Source organism: Aplysia californica, unplaced genomic scaffold, assembly GCF_000002075.1.
Source record: "Aplysia californica isolate F4 #8 unplaced genomic scaffold, AplCal3.0 scaffold00406, whole genome shotgun sequence".
NCBI classification, from domain to species: Eukaryota; Metazoa; Mollusca; class Gastropoda; order Aplysiida; family Aplysiidae; genus Aplysia; species Aplysia californica.
The window spans coordinates 296829-315407 of NW_004797676.1; the positions used below are offsets into that span (position 1 = coordinate 296829).

Below are 18579 nucleotides of genomic sequence, written 5' to 3' on the forward strand. Positions count from 1 at the left end.
ATATATAATATAATTTTTTTTCATTAAACATCGAAATCAACACTCTTCTGAAATATTAGATGGTTTTTCTTGTGTACAATATTATATTAATTGTCTCCCATCCGTACGTCTGCTCATGCAGCTGGTACTGTGGGACACGGCGGGTGTGGAGCGGTTTCGCACTTTGACCCGGAACTTCTACCGCAGCGCGCAGGCTGTACTGCTCACGTTCAGCGTGGAGGAGCCGACCTCTCTCTATCAGCTCAGCAACTGGGAACGGGACACCAGGGAGTACGCACCCACAGGTAGTACCTTCTCCAAGGACCCTACTGTGTATAACCTCCTTGACCTTCTCTCAACGTCCAACGTTTTTGTTGGTTTAGTTCGTTTTGTTGTTGTTGTTTTTTTTTAATTGTTCGTTTTTCCCAAGGTTTTTTTGTGTGTTTGTTTAGATATCTAGATCTAGCATGTTTAAAAAAAAATAAATGTTGTTTGTTTTGTTCTGTTTTTGTTGGGTTATGTTAATTGTTCGTTTTTTTCCCCAAGGTTGTTTTCTTTTGGTTCATTTAGCGGGTTTTTATAAATTGTAAATGTTTTATACCTCCCCTGTAGACATAACTTAGATTATTTAGGAGGCTGGCTGTTGTTTCAACCTTGTCTGTTAGGGCCAACACGTACTGCTAGGGATACATCACAGCAGACAGATGAAAATAATACTCGATTTTTAAAAAATCTAAAAGTAATACCTCGAGAATCTATCTCCCGTATTCTACGTGCAATGACAAAGAGACTACCACTGCCCAATGGCACTATCGGTTCGATTCGGTTTGGTAGGCGGGGGTCGCCAGATTGAGGGGGGGGGGAAGCGACCATCGTTGCACGAACCGAACGAAGCCGATGGTGACCTTAAAAAACATATTATGCGTTTGTTTTCAAGGCCTCGAGTCAGGTGATCGGTTTGTGCTAGAGAACCGATCACCGAATAGGCGCTAGGTATAGATCTAAGCCTTACACTTTAAACCACATAAGTCAGCTTGTTGTTTTGTATATTTGTTTTTAAGAGATGTTTACAAAATGAAACTGTCCATCATCTTCTTTTTCATAGACCGCACATCATAGAGGCGGAAACTTTCGGAACACCTGTCTTCGTTTTAAGTACTTCATCTCGCTGAGGACGTAGATTTCACTATGTCCGATCAGCAGTCTAAAGGCCATGTAATGGCAGATTTCAAACTGCCACACACAAATCAGAAACATTATTTTGCAGACACATGTATTTTGTAGTCTGCATGTCGTAGCTTGCCTTCCTTTTTAAGTTTCGGGTCGAGAAAATCGAATTGCAGCATCTACGTGTTATGATTCTTTTTTTTTTTAAGTGCCCTGAATAAAACGCCCTAACTTAGCGTGTAGCTCAATGACTAGAACGCGTGTCCTCATTGAGTTAAAGAGTCTTCGTCTTTTGGAGTCTGAACAGTAGCGTCTGGCATGACCACACGCTTACTTAGCCTAAAGAATAATAATATTACCACATCATACGAAACAGTGTGACTAACTTGAATCCCCGTGTGAATAAAGCAGTATATATGGGGCCGATGGAAACACAGTCTCGAGTCATCACGTGTACTGTAGACAGTTCGCCACCATAGAATTACCAAGTCTTATCTACTCAGCACCGCTTTTGAGGAATTTGACGTTTAAAATTTGTGAGCTTTACAACATGTCAAACTTTTTCGAGTATAAATTTTTGAACATCTTGATAAGGGCTCCGAATAATCTTACTATTTTGATAGAGCAGTTACAACATTTGTTTTTGGACCTCATTGTCTCGGTAACTTAAAACGGCCAAAAATGTCAGATATAACTTTTTTTTTTAATTCTAAGGTCACGAGTTCACCGTTGTCGATGCCATGGCGTATGTTTGGACACGCCCCTTGATGCGTGTGTCACCCGTGACGGCATAGGCGTGGATAATCGAACCGGGAGTCGTGGTGCTTAGTGAACGTACGAAAGCGTGAGGGTCGTTGACCCTAGAAAAAAATGACGATCTTACAGATTACACAATTAGTAATCGTCTGGGTTTTTTAAAAAAAGGACACTTTAGAAGAAATATGACCCGTTGCAAAAGAATGAGCCAAGTAGGTCTGTGGGTTTGTAAAAAATATCTTTTCTCAACACAAATACATTGTTCCATGGCCCTAAGGTCAAGGAAGACAAAAAGAAATGTTCTTTAAACTTTAAAGACCCGCAAGGCCGTTAAAGAAACTTTCACTTTAAGTTTTTCAGCTTGTTCTCGTGATTCCGGGAATGTTGAATAAATATATCTGATAAGCAATGAAACATCTGGGATACCGTATTCCAGATTTGATCATTTGAATCGATACTTACTCTTACTCTTATGACATCGACGTGGTGAATCACATACCGGTTGTCTGTAGAGTGTCCTTTGTGCATTGGGTTCTCGCATTGAGTCATTTGGGTACTGGTAGTTTGTTTCGTGAAGATACAGTAACCTTGCTATATCGCCTACCTTTGAACGAACATAAAGTTGGTGGTCGATACAGTAGGGAAGGCGGTACAACGGGAGAGCAACAGTAGCCATCTTGATTAGTGGTAGACAGGAAAAGGCATGAGACTTGATACAAACTGTAACCAGTCTTGCCTCATCTAGATCTGTCTTGGGCGATTGTCATACGAACGGGACAATAAACTAGAAGCTACCAACTAGATAAAGCTCCGGGGTAACTTCAAACTGTTAAAAGAAGCTAGGATCAGAAACTAGGCCAGGATATGAATCAAAGACCTCGAAGACGTACCATTTTTGAAAAATCGCTACTCCGCAGTCCTCGGGCCGCCTTACTTTATCTGTCTTGCAGACTTGAGCGTGAGTCCTCTCTATACAAAAGCCTCACACTCATACGGGCTGATAAGCTATCTAGCAACGCCAGGTGTTTTGCCGGCGAGTTCCTTTGAGGTTTCTCCGAGAGACTTAAAACTTCAAATCCAACTTCTATTGGAAGACTGGCCAAAGCTTTATAGTAATAACAGTTTCATTATCAGCGCAAATCAGGAGCAAATCGAGGACGGAGCGCTAGAAATAGGCCGAGTTCGCAGAGATGTGTGTGGAGAAAAGATTTTGGGGCCATCGAATGAATGCCGTAAGCCGTTTGTAATGCGTACCTCTGGAGGCAAATTCACTCAAATACTTCAACATTAAACATATTTAGATTTAGGTTAAAATGTTTTGAATTCGATGTGTTAGGATAAAAAAAGGCACCAAAAGAAAAAAAAAAGAAAAGAAAAACACCTTTGAAGGGAGGCAATTATTTTTCCAAGACCTGTTTTTAAAAAATGCAGATAGGGGTACTTAAAATGAAGTGAATCTTGTTAGTCTTGTTTCTGCATCACTCCCCCGGCACGCCACTTATCACTTTTTAAGCAATGCGAACATACATGTACGTCGATTTATCCAACGGGGAAGGCCTTCAGTAGACTGTTTAAAGTCATTTGTATCACTTAGAAATGTTATATAAAACTATAAGATGTATTCTTGTTTTATTTCTCACCTCAGCAAACACCGTATTTCCGAAATGGGTTTGCAGAAAAAAAGAGTTCAGAGCAATTAATACGCGACACACTCAAAAAACAACAACAATTAATCTACTTCCTCCTTGGTTGTGACTTGTAAAAATGGAATAGTGACCCTCATAAAAATTTGCATTTTCCTTATGCACTAATCTCTCAACGCCTCTCAAGAGCAAACATGTTGCTGTGTCATTAACTGATTATTTCGCTGTCTCTGCTAAAGGCTATTATTTGTAAAACAAATACACCTAGACGTTTTCATATATGCTATCATTATAATAATCATTCGTGCAACGCCAGTGCTACTTTTTACTTCTATGAAGTAACGTACTTGAAAAGTTTCTCTTACTTTTACTGTGCTCCATCAAAGATCTTGTTGTGTAAGATCTTTGGCTTGAGGAAAGAAAATCTGCCGTTATTGATAACTTCTTGCGCTGCAATTTACATGTAATTTAATCATTACTCGCCCATCTCTGGCCATGAATGTCGAAGGGTATCTCAGAAAAAAAGCTTTGTTAAAATAACGGTGTAAGTCAATTCAGCCATTGCTGTTTAAATTTTTCGACAGAAAAAAAAGTTTGAAAGAAATTAGATAAGAGCTGGTTTTAATATACATAATAAAGTGGATATTTTATTGTTTTTCATCGTCTGTGAGTGAAGGCAAAGCGCCAAACTGCCATACCACAGGCGCCTGTTCAGTTTCCCATAGACAAGAAACATTTGCAGAAATTTGAAAAAAATCAAACAATAATTATTTTCCAGCTCTGAGGTTCCTGATCGGCACCAAAACCGACAAACCAATGCAAGTCCCAGCCAGAACCATCCAGGGGTTTGCTCGGAGTCACAACTGCGAGTACGCCTTCCTCACTTCCGCCAAGACAGGTGAGCGCTGACTCTTGGTGTGTTGGGAATGCATTTAGCTCTAATAGTACATGGACAAACAAGAGACTGGGGGTAAGTGCATGCTGGGAAAATAAGTATGATTGTTCTGAGACACATGGTCCATCTTCCTATCTGCCTCCCTCCACCCCACATACACACGCGCACAAGAGAAGAAGCAGAAGAAGAAGAAAAAGAAGAAGAAGAAGAAGAAGAAGAAGAAGAAGAAGAAGAAGAAGAAGAAAAAGAAGAAGAAGAAGAAGAAGAAAAACAACAACAACAACAACCACAACAACAACAACAACCACAACAACAACAACAACAACAACGAAAGTAAAAAGAAAAGGATGATCAGAAGTAAAGGAAAAAAAACAACAACTTTAAAACAATACGATACTCTATTCTTCTTTACAGGTCAAGGCGTAAATGAGGCTTTGCAGATGATCGGAGAGCAGCTCATGTCCAGCCACAAGGCTCAGAAGTATAACCAGCAGAACTCGTGGCTGGAGGAGAGCATACACGTCAACCAGGGTCAGCAGAGCCTCAAGAAAAACTCCTGTTGCTAGGAGAATGTACTTGCTCAGAGAAGAAAAAATTATATATGCTATTAGAGAGAGAGAGAGAGAGAGAGAGAGAGAGAGAGAGAGAGAGAGAGAGAGAAAGAGAGAGAGAAAGAGAGAGAGAGAGAGAGGGAGAGAGAGAGAGAGAGGGAGAGAGTGAAAGAGAGAAAGAGAGAGAGAAAGAGATATTTTGTTATAGTAAGTGTTTTACAGCACTTGCAACACTATAAGTAGTATAAGGCCATATAAGAGCTGAAGATTGAAGATATTACAAGAAAGTGACATACACAAAAAAAGGAGACAGGATAAGGATGATAGATGTTTGAAAGAAAAGAAGTAACGGGGAGAGAAAGGGACAGAGAAAGACCTACAGACAGAAGAAAAAGAGAGAGAGGGGGAAAGAGGGAGAGAGGGAGAGAGAGGGAGAGAGAGAGAGAGAGAGAGAGAGACCCAAATACACAGACTGACAGACAGGAGAGAAAGAGGAAAGATATTTTATATATATATATATATATATATATATATATATATATATATATATATATATATATATATATATATATATATATATATATATATGAAGAAGTGAGTAAACAAAGTGTACTATAAAAAAATGGAGACGAATTCATCAATTTAATATCATTACAAAGACATGAAATGTGTTTATACATAAATTCATCATCACGAAGTGAGTTAGAATTTTGCATTATGTAAATGTATGATCTCAGGAATCGTTTACATGTTTGAAATGAATTGAACACACGAGAAATACACATATGAAAATGTATGATAAATGTGGAAAGTCTGTACAATTTTGACTAAATACTGTCTGTGAAATAACTACTTGTTCCTTCGGGAACTAACTAATAAAAAGGACAGAACAAAAAAATCGGAAGACTATTTTTATGTGTTGGTGAAAAATATTCTGGAGTTAATTTTCATATTATTCATTGTGAAAGGTAAATGTTTGATGGGATTTACCACCCTTGGGCCAAACCATAAACTCTACTCTGAGGTGTATTTTTATCACTGAACAATAGCAACACACAGACAGATAGCCTACATGCGCAAACCAGAACAAGATATTAATTACATGAAATTCATCTCTCTGACACAACACAAATATTCCTCGAAGGTAGCTGCTTCTCTCAAAAGAAACAGCATCTCATTATGTATTCTAGTTAACTTATTATCTTTTCCTACCAAGTCAGAAACATTCACTTTGATGCTGCCACATTCTCTGAGTACTGTCGTATGACTTGGGAGTTCACTCAATTACCCTGAGGGGATGATGGGAGTGTGCAGTGAAACTCACCCAGTCTCAGAGTGGGCGGTCCCAGCGTCTGATCAGATCGCAGAGGGCACAAAGGAATACTGGCTAATTCAATCTCTTACAAATTCTAGCAGATTTATTTTGACCCAGAGAAGTTTGATAAATATACAAACTATCAGAGAAGTTTGATAAATATACAAACTACTTCCTCTTTCCCTTTGACACAGTTTCAGCAATGTTATGAACATTTTTCATGTATACCCCATTATGTATTTCAAGAGATCTGGAAAAAAATTCCGTCAAAGCGAGGAAAATATTTTCCCGGTTATAGAGTTAAAAATCATTATAATACGTTATTGAAAACACCAAGTCATATAAGCAGGTAGTACCCTTCAATTTCATCTTTATCACAATATGACGATAAAGAACTTGACAATAAACACAGTCATTGGAAATAGAAATGTTCCTTGACTGTCACTACAGTAATCCTGCCTAGCAGGTTACCAAACATGGCGTAAGTAAAATCAGAATTTTGTGACGAAAAGTTCTAAATGCACGTATTGCAAAGCAAAACAGAAACATAGGCTATGAATAAGTCAATGAGGTTGATATAACGTAAGAGAGAAACATCATGAATATCCTGAGCTCCATAAAACAACATCGATACATTTCGTAGAAAATTATCTTCAACAAAGGACTTGCAAACTCAGTCATTCTGATTTAAACTGGTAAAAAGAGCTCACAGTACAACAACTGTTCCTGCTTTTCATGAAACCATGACAAAAAAATGCAAAAGCCCCAATCAACAATCTATTGTCAACACTGTGGAAATGTTAGACAATCATTTCCTTTTTTTTTTGTCTAGCGGCAAATCAATTAAACATTCTAAGGAACTTCATGTTCATAGTACTTCTGTCATCACAGTAGTGATGAAAACCCAAACCCATAACTCACTGGAGAAAAAAAGCCTTTCATCTTAAAAGGTAGCATGTGAAAACATAAAATGTCCAACATTACTACCATTTTGATCAAAAGAAAAACATTGAGCTATAAATCCAAAGTCGTCTTTATACAAAACACAATAATAGAACAATTTCATCTCTTCCACCACAAAAATCACTTTAAGACCTAGAGACGTATAATCTCAATCAAGTTCACACACCTCGCACGTTGTCCACATTCAATAAAAGCCCAGAATATCCCACTCATTGCTGGAAGTACACTACTGTTCAGTTCCATTTCAAATTTTACAACTGAAGTCTGTTCATCACTGCACAAAATAACAAACTTTTCCTCGCCAAAATTCTAAATAACGGAAGGGAATGAAACTTGTTCTGCCCATTGTATTACAAAACTCATCAGCTTAAGTAATTTCTCCATCGTTCTGTTGGACACATCTGAGAAAGAGCTTTCAAATTGTTTTACAATTTGTTTAAAATCCACAGACCAGGATGGACCGAAGAAGACTCTCAATAAGTCAAGTGTAAAGTAAACAATGATGAGGGTTTCGTTTGTTGCTTTACACTTCCACCAAAGGAATCCTTTAGTTTTTTGGCTGAGACAAGATAAAAACACTGAAGAACCTTCGCATTAGTCCATACACCAGTACTTTTGACAAATACAAGCTGTGTCATTTCTATGTCTCATCTTTTCCAAGAAAACATCTGAGTCCCCATTCAAGTAGCAGCCTTATTTCACTCCCTCATCTGTTCTGCGGAGGTACCATGCAGTTGCCATCAGGATATTTCTCTCTGAACAACTTGACAATATCCGGATCCTTGAGACGAACGCCTTCCACTTGGTTGCCTAAAGTGATCCTGAAACCAATTGAAACATAAATTCTTTATTAAAAGAAAGCTAAAAACTGTATTGTCACGATGTGCAACAACAACCTTTCAGCCAGTGACCTGTTTTGTTTAAATACTGTTTGTTCAAAAACTAGACGACCAAAACTCTCTTTCCAATCTGCTCTCCATGAGAGAGAAAAACTTGTGGTCACCTCCGCACAAAGGACATCTGCAGTCCTGAGTCAATGATTTTAAAGAAATCAAAGCCACCAAAGCAATTTTGTCGTAAAGTAACATTAAAGAAAGGGCCCTTAGAACAGACACTGTTTAAGCAGAAATGAATTGAACATCCCAAGATGTAAAAGGGCCATAACTTCATCTTAGAGTTTTTTGAGGGGTAATTCTACCTCTGGTTTATATGTGTATTAATATCCCCAGGCATAACACCTTACAATTTACTTACAATCAACTCAACAATGACCCAAATAGAATGATACCACTTTAGAGTCAATTTCACTTTCATCAGAAAAATTAAAGCAATAGCAATTCAGATACTCTGCAGAGTTTAGAAGCGACTCACCAATCCATGCCACAAAATCTCCAGTCCAACATACTGAATTAAAACATTTTGAAAAAGTAAAACTATCATAAAGCAGTGGAAGCAGCCTTAAAAAGAAACGGACAGACTGGTGACGCAGAGGAAAGGACTATCATTGACATACTGTCAAACTGACAACAGAGATCAAAAGCAAAACACCCTGAAAGGGCATAGGTTTAGTACATCACAGAATTCTTTCAGTTTTAATGCTCATCATTACTCCTTGTTGCCAGATCTATAACATAATCCTCCACAACAATATCCCCCCCCCCCTCCCACATGTAAAATACTCACCAGTTGGGTTGCACATTGTGAGGTCGACCGAACAATTCCACTTTGCGAGTGCCAGGAGACAATCGCTCTATGATGCCATAGATCTCATCTGGCTTGTGACTTGTAGCGCGAACCTGATTTTTAAAAAACCCACACAAGCCATCCCAAATGTGAAAAATTTATATATTTACATTCAACTGTTAAACACACGAGTTTTCATCAAAGTATAAATGTTAATACATATCTACACACTTATCTTCACAAATATTTTTTATGAGCACCAGAAGTAGCTTTGTTTGTTTCAGTAAAAAGAGGCATATTGTTACAGTAATGGTTATTTAGTGCTGGGGAAAAAGTAAGACAGACAGACAGACAGAAACAACAGAGGGAAAGTAAAGAAGTAGGACCTACTAGTGGTACCCTCTAAATACCCACAAGTAGCTTTCTGTGCAGTACCAAAATAGAACTCCCCCATGATTAAAGCATGGATTGCTTGCACATTTAAGTGGTATACCAATTTGAACATAATTGTTTTCTATAAAAATAATAGTAATAATAATAATCATAATCCTAACAAAATAAGGTGAAACTCATATTTACGCTCTGCCTATTCGAATGTGGCTCTTGTAAATATGAGAACCGTATAGAGCAATACTATAGCCACATATACACATCCATTCATCCAACTTTCTATCTCTGTCTTTGTCTCTCTCCCTCTGTTACTCTTTTGCCGTCTCTGTATTGTAGACTCATGCCCATCAGAGTTATTTAAGAAGCATGACCCTGAATTCCAACATACAGTCAGGCATAGACAACACGAACAGGGAACTAGAAATCCCGGATAACTCATACAATTTGGCATTCCCCAACTTTATGTCTCTAAAATTTTTAGTTTTTGGTTAACACGAATTATGAAAGTGTCAAACAAAATTTTCAACCCCCAACGCTTTTGAGTTATCTGTGCCCGACTGTAATTCCCTGGTATGAATGAACCAAGCTTATCCGCTCATCCAAACCTAGTCCAATATGACAGCTACTGAACAGAACTAATAGCACATCCTGAGTAGGCTGTTCACTGATATGCGGAAAGAGCAGTTTGCTCAAAGTCCAAAAGAGCAGCCCAAAGTTCCACAGAGATTATAATATGAGTTGTCCCTTATTTAAGAAGAAAAACACACTTAAATGAGCCTCAAAGCACACATGACCACTGACCAATTAACAACAACACAGCTGTTTCTCAATGTCAACACTGAAAAGAATAATTGCAATTTATATGGTTTATGATCCCATCAACACAATTCAGGTCATTTAGGAGCTTGGTTGCTTCAACCCTGCCTGTTATGGCCAACGCAGGGCTGGGTCGGATACAAAATCCCATCAAACAGATAAAGATTCAGTCGAACCTGCCATGACGGCCTCCTGTACAAACGGACACTTTCCATTCCCTCCCCCCCCCCCCCCCCTCCTTGCGTTTTTTCTATATAATTTAACAGTGTAAAACGGTCACTTGTCCAACACGGCCGTGGCCTCCTTATTTTATCAAACCACAGCCAAATCGACCTGCTTCAGACGGACAGGCGTAATCATGCATCGCCCGATGTTTTATCACAAATTTTGAATGGGAACCTGATGCTGTGGACGGGCCATCATAATCCATTCACCTGCGGTTATTATGTTTGTCCCTCCAATGAATGTTTACCCAAGTTGACAAATTGGTAACAATAAATTGCAACTGGTGGTGAGGTAAGCGTGTGATCCGTCATGACTTATTAGCCCCGCCCACAACTCGTGCACAACAAATCGTATGTGAGGTGATTGGTTACTGCTTTGTTCACCTAATCTGTAACAAAGTAACAATGGACGTTGACTAGAACTTGCAACAGAAGTGTCACTCGTTCTCCAAGTGGTGGCGACCCACATGTCTGTTCTACCATGGAACTCGTTTTTCGTCATTTTACGCATTTTGTTTATTTTACCCTTGCACAAAATCAGCAACAAAAAGAGCTAAAAAAAACCCCAACAAACCAACAAAATAACAACAGCAACAACAAAAAACCCATCTTACACCCCTATACACCCCTTTTTCAAAAGAAAACAAAAACCTTTTTGAATTTGCCAAACAGAGATCAGCCCCAGTTAGGACCTAAGAAGGGAATGGTTTGCTTTTTTCATTTTGATCAGCCCTGCCTAAGACAACCACCTGTGTTATATGGACACTTTTCTCCTTGACAATGGGTGGCTGTTTTACACAGGTTCGACTGTACTTGCTAAAAAAAAACTTTCCCGTTCTGGAATCTCATTCATACCTTCTACCTGCAACCCTGAACAGCCTTGCCAATACACCACAGGTGTCGGTTATACTAAAAAGTATTCTGAATTCTTTTTTTGTTTTTTTTTTTCTCCAAATGATAAAATCAGCATACCTCAGCTACGATGACATCACAGTCCATGCCTTTGTTCACTCCCTTTGGGTTGCCCTTCACACCGACCTGCAGGAGGTTAGTACAGCAAAGTTACACCAAGCACTAGCAAGGAACAAGCAGGCAAAATTGTATTTCTTTTTTTTTCTTTTAAACGTAACAAAGAGGAATTAGAAAGGATATATGGAAAGTCTATCACTTCCACACACAAAAAAAATAAATGCAGAAGAACATAAGATAAACATCCTTATTATCAGACATCACATAATGGTATTACATGATAAACTGATCTAGCTTTAAGACTGAAGTGAATTTAAGAGAGAAGGCACAGTTACAAAGGGACGCAAGATCAAAACATGTTATTATTCAAGTACCCCTTATATAAATTAATTCAAACAACATTCTCTGCTCAATATACAGTTTCGCTTTAGTCACATAATAAGGTCTCAAATTTAAAGCAGTTTTGCTTCTTTAACATTATAAATTTCAAAGTTTAAGCTTGTGCGTGTAGACAAATAGGGTGCTAGAGAACACGCTCTTCGCATATATGAAAATAGAAAGGGATTTTTTGTACAGGTGGTTGTTAGAGCAGGCTCAACTCTACACTATATAAATATTTCTGTCAAAACTGTTCAAGACGGAGAAAAGTGGTTGTCTCAGGCTGATGGACGTCTCTACAGGTTTACCTGCATATATAGGTCAACATAATATACCTGCTTTAACAGCCTCCTGTAAAAAACAACCTTTTTCCATTTCCCCTTGTATTTTTTAAACATAAAGACACTGTTCAAACCGTCCACCTGTCTAAGATAACTTCTTTTCTACTCAACAATGAGTGGTCGTCTTACTCTTAGACATATTCAACTGTATATACATAAATGTGTGTGAGAGAGAGAGAGAGAGAGAGAGAGAGAGAGAGAGAGAGAGAGAGAGAGAGGGGAAAGAGAGAGAGAGACACAGAGAGAGAGAGATAGAGAGAGATCAATGACAGACTAGAACAAGGCACTGCGATGGCAGGATAGTCCGGCAAAAGTCAAGAACACACATATAACAGCATTACACGAGAAAACAATATCTAAAAGGTACCAAGCAGTGCTCTTTGCCATGATTGATCCAATGCCCTGTACGGCCAGTGCGAATAATTCTCTGCAGCTGATTGGTCTTCACCCAGATGATTTCGTCCACCCGCTTATACCTGGCAAGAAAAGTCCATAAATTGAACAAAAAATAAACAGGTGAACAATTAACCAATAAAAACTAAGTGGTCTAATCAGCAGCCAAGAAGCAAATAATAGAAAGTTTTATTATAATGCAAACCATTCTTATCTATTATTATCATCATCATCTTCTTCAACAACATTATTATTATAAATTTACAAGAAAAACTATTATAGTTGTTATTATCATCGGCATCATCATAATTATTATTAATTATACTCAGTGCTTCCACCAGCTGAAGATGAAAAGTAAGGAAAATTCTGCCGGGGGTCTGGGGGCTGCAGAGGCCCCCAGCAGGGTCCAGGGACAGCGTCGCGGGTGGGGGTTCAGGGGGCGAAGCCCCCGAAGAAATTGAAATTTAGTGCTTTTAGAGGGTTGAAAATGGCATTTGGGAGCCTGTTTGAAGAGATTGCCTAGACTAGAGCCCAAAACATTTATTTTTTCACCAACATTTTGTCTTGTTTGATTTCTTCACCAACATGGCTGGCAATGTTTAAAAGCAGGTTCCCCTTTCATTGCTACTATAATTCAACTAATTTGACGTCGCACCATTGATAGCAGGCAAACCTGGGAATAATGAATAGATGTACCTTCACAATACAGTTGCGCAGCGTATACCCACATTTTTTCTCAATTTTCACGTCTGAATGTCGCCTGACACAACCTCAGAACACCACTTCGAATTATTTTTTATTTTACCTACGGCTGGATCAGGCCGATCGCCCGACTCGATCGTCTGAAACTGACAAAAAAACACGTTTGTTTTTTAGGCAACCGAGTCGGGCGATCAGCGCGATCGGCCGATCCCATCCGTAGTCTCGTAGTGGGCACCCGCGTACCAGCATATTATTTCTTTCATCGCGGCCCTTATTGCGTTCACGTGCCGTAGAATCTTCGCATTGATAATTTCTCTAGATCTAGATCTAGATTCTAGACAAATTTGCAAAAAAAGTTTCTTTCCGACAGTAATTTTCTGTCTCTAAGATCACAAGTCAATTTACTTGATCAACGCGCAGATTTTCCAGCCGCGGCAACAATCCGAAGGTAGACAGAAGGAATGAGCAAATGATAGAAAGAAGGAAATTGGCACAAAAGGTTCGCCAGATTTTGATCCATCTGCAGGTAAAAAATGTTCTGCCGACCAACCCGCAATGGATTCAAGGGACATAGTGGAATAATGGCCGATTGCAGGAAAAGCGCAATCTGGCAGGTTTCAATAACTTTAACTTGTTGCCGAGAGAATTACCGTAAATATCCGTAACTACAAGACGATAGGAAGGTGAGTACGGAATTTCGGCAGTCCTGCGCTGTCGCAGTTTTTTTTTTACGGAGGGAGTTGATGATGAAGGAGGAACAAGTACGGAACTGGCAGAAAGTACGGATTTCCGTAAAAATACGGAAGAGTGGAAGCACTGTATACTGAAAAATTAATATTGCGTTGTTATTGTCATCATATCATGTAGGCCCTATTACTGTTTAATTGTTTAAACTGAACTGTGAAAACGACGATCTGGACCAAAACTAGCACAGCTTGCCATCATGTCCCATGCCTGTCACTATCAGTGGTTGTAACCATTGTGACTTTATGACACACAAGACTCACCCCCACAGCTCTAAGCACTCTCTGCCCAGCTCCATAGCCCTGGAACAAAAAGGAACAGCATGTGACTTTACTCCATAAATATACTAAATCAAGTTGAGGTCGCTTATTTAGAGACGGTACTACATAACACTGCAGGCATAACACTACCAAGCGATCCCTGTTGAAAAATTGATGGGAATTTTGTCAGATATAAAGAATTGACAGCATGGAACTGTATCAAGAGATGTGGTTTCTTTTGGTGACTGCTGAGAATTTCAAGAAAGGAAAAAAAATCAAATGAGGTAGTGTTGAAAGAAGCAAGCCTGTCCTCAGAGAAAGTTGCATTTGAAAATAGCAAAAGTTGCAAGAAAAAGTAGCAAAAGTTACAAGAAAAGTTGCGAGGCGTACGTATAGCTAAAACAATGCCACGGAACTATTGGAATACATTGTATTGTTGCTATGCTCATTGCAATCAAAAGTAACCAATATGAGTTTTGTTAGATCAAAATCAAAACTTAAATGTGAATGTCTACCAAAAACAAAAAAATTGCTTGGAGTACAAAAACAGTTTGTCACCTGACACATGCGTCAGGTCCTTAAACTCTCGCTGACGTTGGGCAGGTGTGGCTGCCGTGGTTTTGGGGCTGTTCAAATAAAATCTTACACTTTGTTTGGGACTTTTTGCCCCCCCCCCCCCCCCCCCTCCCGCCCTTACACTTTTTTTACACTTTCTTGCGACCCCCCCCCCCCCCCCCACCCCTCCCCTCAATCCTGTATATTACGTTATTCGCTTATAATAATAATATGACATTTATATTGCGCAAATCCGTGGTACAATCACTCTTCTATGCGTTTTACTTTTAAATTATTAATTATGGTATTCATGAAAAACATGCGTACACATACATGTGACATAATAATTCAATACGCTATAAAGATATCGGAACTTTTCCAGAAAAACTTACGGTGTCATTTTACCACTTTAACCGCACCGGTGTAATCAAAATTAGACTAGATCTACATGTCAATGTCATGTAGCCCAGATATCTACCAGTGTATAAAGTGCGAGATGACATATATCGTGCTTGCCGCTCGAGGTCCATTGTATCGCCACAATGCAGTGCTTACCGCTCGAACTTAACTCTAAGTCTAAGTGAATAGTGTAGAGTTACTCTCTTTTTATGCTATTAACAAAAAAGTTACGTTGCCATTTTCCTTGATTATTTTTTTCACCTTACAAAAGTGTAATCTTACATTGGTTAACCCCCCCCTCCCCCCATTTACACTTTAACTTTTACAGGAGTCAAAGGACCCCCCCCCCCCCCCTTTTTTTTTCCTGGCGTAAGGTGATATTATTTGAACGTCCCCTTCTCTTTAGGAGTTTTCAGGATGAATCGATCCATTTTAGATCTACCCTCCTTAGCCTAAGATTTAAAGTCTTTCACAAATTTTTATACTAGATCTACCCTGGTGCTACGGAACAAAGCAAGCTAAGTAATCAGACGACTGTGTTTACGATTGATTTACTCTAGCTAGACTAGTCCAAACAAGACTATTGGGTCGGTCTGCTCGCTAGATTGATATTGCAAAGCAGCTATCGCGGCTCAAGTCGATCGCGCCCGACTCGTTGTTTCAAAACAAACACGTTGTTTTCAGGCGATGAGTCCGGCGATCATCCCGACCCGACCTGACCCGGCCCGGGTCACTGGGCGGCGGCGGGCACCCGTAGGCTAGTGCAAAGTGTAAAGAAGCGAATTGTCCCCCTTGGCGACGTTATTTTTAGTCGTGGAAGAAAATTTTGGTGTTTTTAATTAAATATTATTATTTTTCCGCATTTTGCGGGAAATTGGCTAAAATTAGCGAATTCTCGAAAATCGTAAAAGTTGCGCTGACGGCAAAAGTTGGCGCGCAACTTGCAGGTTGCGGGCGCGAATTTCTCTGAGGACAGGCAAGCAAAGGACAGTCACTAATAAAAGCAACTATGAAAAGAATAATGTAAGCTTAGGACACTAGAATGAAAAGTCCTAGACATCTTGCTCTTGATGAAAAAAAAAATAGAAGGCAAAAGAGGAAGAGGCAGACCAAGAACAATTGCTTAGACTTGGAGAACTTAGAACAGATGGGTGATCGGAAAACACCACAATAACATTTGAGAGCATATGAGCATCATAATCAACAATAGGTGAACATCGCTATAGAAGGTGTAGTATTCATGACCATTATATCATTGTGTGAAATCTGTATTCCTAGTATGTAGGCCTACATAATATCCACAATTTTCAACAAGTATACACCTCTTTCAAACAATATGATGTCCAAGAACTTCTTTTTTTAACTCATTTCCCTTTCAGCCCTAGACTTCACACTGTCCTAGAGTTACACATTTCCCCAAATTTAGACGTATACATACGCATACCTTAAAAGATGTGGGACCTTTGATTCCAAAACCCACCTAAGGTAGGACAGAGCCAAAAGGGTAGAAAGCCAGCCTGAAGAACCCAAGTTCAACAATGCCTCTTTAGGGATTTGAATCAGTCACCCCTACTTCAGCCCAATACGAAACCATTTCATTAAGGGAACAAGACACCCACCCCTGCTAAACGGCACACACTAACCTCCCAGTGACCCAGAGAAAGATGAAGCCCTCGTCCTGCAGTCCAGGTATGTCCAGCCTCCTCATCTCGTTGTCCTCCATGGTGCCGTACGGAAGTTCCATGTGGATGTCCCAGGGGGGGTCAGCCATCACCACAGCACACTTGCCCAGCGTAGACATGTCAAAGTAACGCAAGTCACACTGGATCCACTGCAGAAAAAGTCAAGGAGTACCACAGAGGCATCAAAGTTCCAGTACCGGTAGTGTCTTTTTTCAATAAACACCAAAAGATAATATAATTTGTTCATCAAGCTTGATCTGAAAGAACTAAAATACAAATGGATTTATTTTACTCTTTACTTTTAACTTTTGCCTGAAGTAGTTCTAATAGTCCAGTACAGGAAAACTATTATTTTTCAATATTCACCTCCATCCCAACCCCTCCTTTTCCTTCCACCACCTCCATCATGTCTTTAAAAAAAGAAAAATGAGTGGGTATTCATCACAAATGTAGACATACAAATTGTCACTGAACTCATTAGCAACAGAGCCAAAATCTGACATATAATTATGCACGTCTCTGTTGCCTTATCACAAGTCAGAATAGTCTGATCCTAAAGTTTCTCATGAAGTATAAAGCACTATGTTACATGTACTTGTAAGGAACCTTACCTGCGGGGGGAACATCTGTACACTTCCATCATCCCCAATCTCTGACGGCATTTTTCCCAATGCAGCTTCTTTTTTCATGAGGTCAGTCGAAGGAAACCTTTGCTCAGGGTAGTCAATCTCGTAGTGGACATACTGCACAAGAAAAAAGTTTGTATGCACATGTTAATGAGTGACCAAAAGTTTTTGCTGTCTTATCCTACCCTGTGAATCAGCACTTTAACTGACAAATTTCACCAGGAACAGATTAGGACAGCAGTCACACTAAAAATGCCACTTTCAGCACAAATGAGTTGAGTAAAGCAGTGAACGAATTCTTTTTTTTTTAATGTAGGTGTTTTACACCCTATTTTACACAATTTAAATCATTTAGGAGGCGGGCTTCAACTCTGCCTTAAAGGACCAACCCTTTCTGAGAGGGATACAATGTCCCAACAGAAAGACTGATGGAATGAAATCTCTGGCGAATAAGTCACTTTTAATATACATAAATTTGCACAGCAATACCTAATCACGATAATAACAAATTTGTTTTGTTTGTTTGAAATGTTTGAGTAATGAGAAACACATCGACACAAAAATGGCCATTCAGTATTCAGAGCTGGGAAAAAGTAAGACAGAAAGACTGAAACAACAAAAGGAAAGTAAAGAAGTGGGAACCTACCAGTGGCTCCCTTAAACTCAAACCAACCTTCCCCTCCCCCCCAAAAAAAGACGAAAAAGTAAGTAGACAACAAATTTATATAGGCCTTCATGCACATTACTTTGTTTTTAACACAAAATTCCTGTTAACACAAAAGGATTTCCAATCCCCTTTCTTCCTCTTTATTTTATGCATTGCAGCTTCCTCTACTATAATAACAATTTTCAGCTGATCAGGAGAACATTTCATTATTCCTTCTAGTTTTTTTGTTTTGTTAGAGTAAAGAGAAGCACATCGGCACATTAATGGCCATTTAGTGCTGGAAAAAGTAAGACAGACAGACAGAAACAAGAGGGAAAGTGAAGAAGTAGATTAAGACCAGTGGCGCCCTCCAATCACCCGCTTTCCCTCTGGCTCACTCTCTTGCTTTCCATACTTTTTTTTTTCTCTCAGTGGCCTCCTATTGATGTAAAGACACATAAAATAAAACATTCACAAGCATGCAACAGTCCATGAACACATC

At 39.2% G+C, this 18579-nt stretch overlaps 2 protein-coding genes across 2 annotated transcripts in view; one reads left to right on the forward strand and one right to left on the reverse strand.

Moving 5' to 3' along the window:
* Positions 1-5114, forward strand: part of LOC101853402 (ras-related protein Rab-13) — a gene marked incomplete at its 5' end in the record, with an annotated part of 10530 nt that extends 5416 nt beyond the window's left edge. Inside the window, 3 exon segments of the mRNA XM_013085788.2 lie at positions 122-284; positions 4324-4443; positions 4855-5114. Of these exon segments, the coding sequence (XP_012941242.1) occupies positions 122-284; positions 4324-4443; positions 4855-5006 (435 nt within the window). The 3' untranslated portion in view covers positions 5007-5114.
* A 502-nt stretch (positions 5115-5616) lies between these two features.
* LOC101854033 (N6-adenosine-methyltransferase catalytic subunit) overlaps positions 5617-18579 on the reverse strand; it is a 51134-nt gene continuing 38171 nt past the window's right edge. Inside the window, exons 11-17 of the mRNA XM_005104137.3 lie at positions 17417-17548; positions 16767-16954; positions 14173-14211; positions 12438-12546; positions 11355-11420; positions 8953-9065; positions 5617-8090 (exon numbers count right to left, since the gene is read on the reverse strand). Of these exons, the coding sequence (XP_005104194.1) occupies positions 7976-8090; positions 8953-9065; positions 11355-11420; positions 12438-12546; positions 14173-14211; positions 16767-16954; positions 17417-17548 (762 nt within the window). The 3' untranslated portion in view covers positions 5617-7975. The remainder of the gene's footprint in view (positions 8091-8952; positions 9066-11354; positions 11421-12437; positions 12547-14172; positions 14212-16766; positions 16955-17416; positions 17549-18579) is intronic.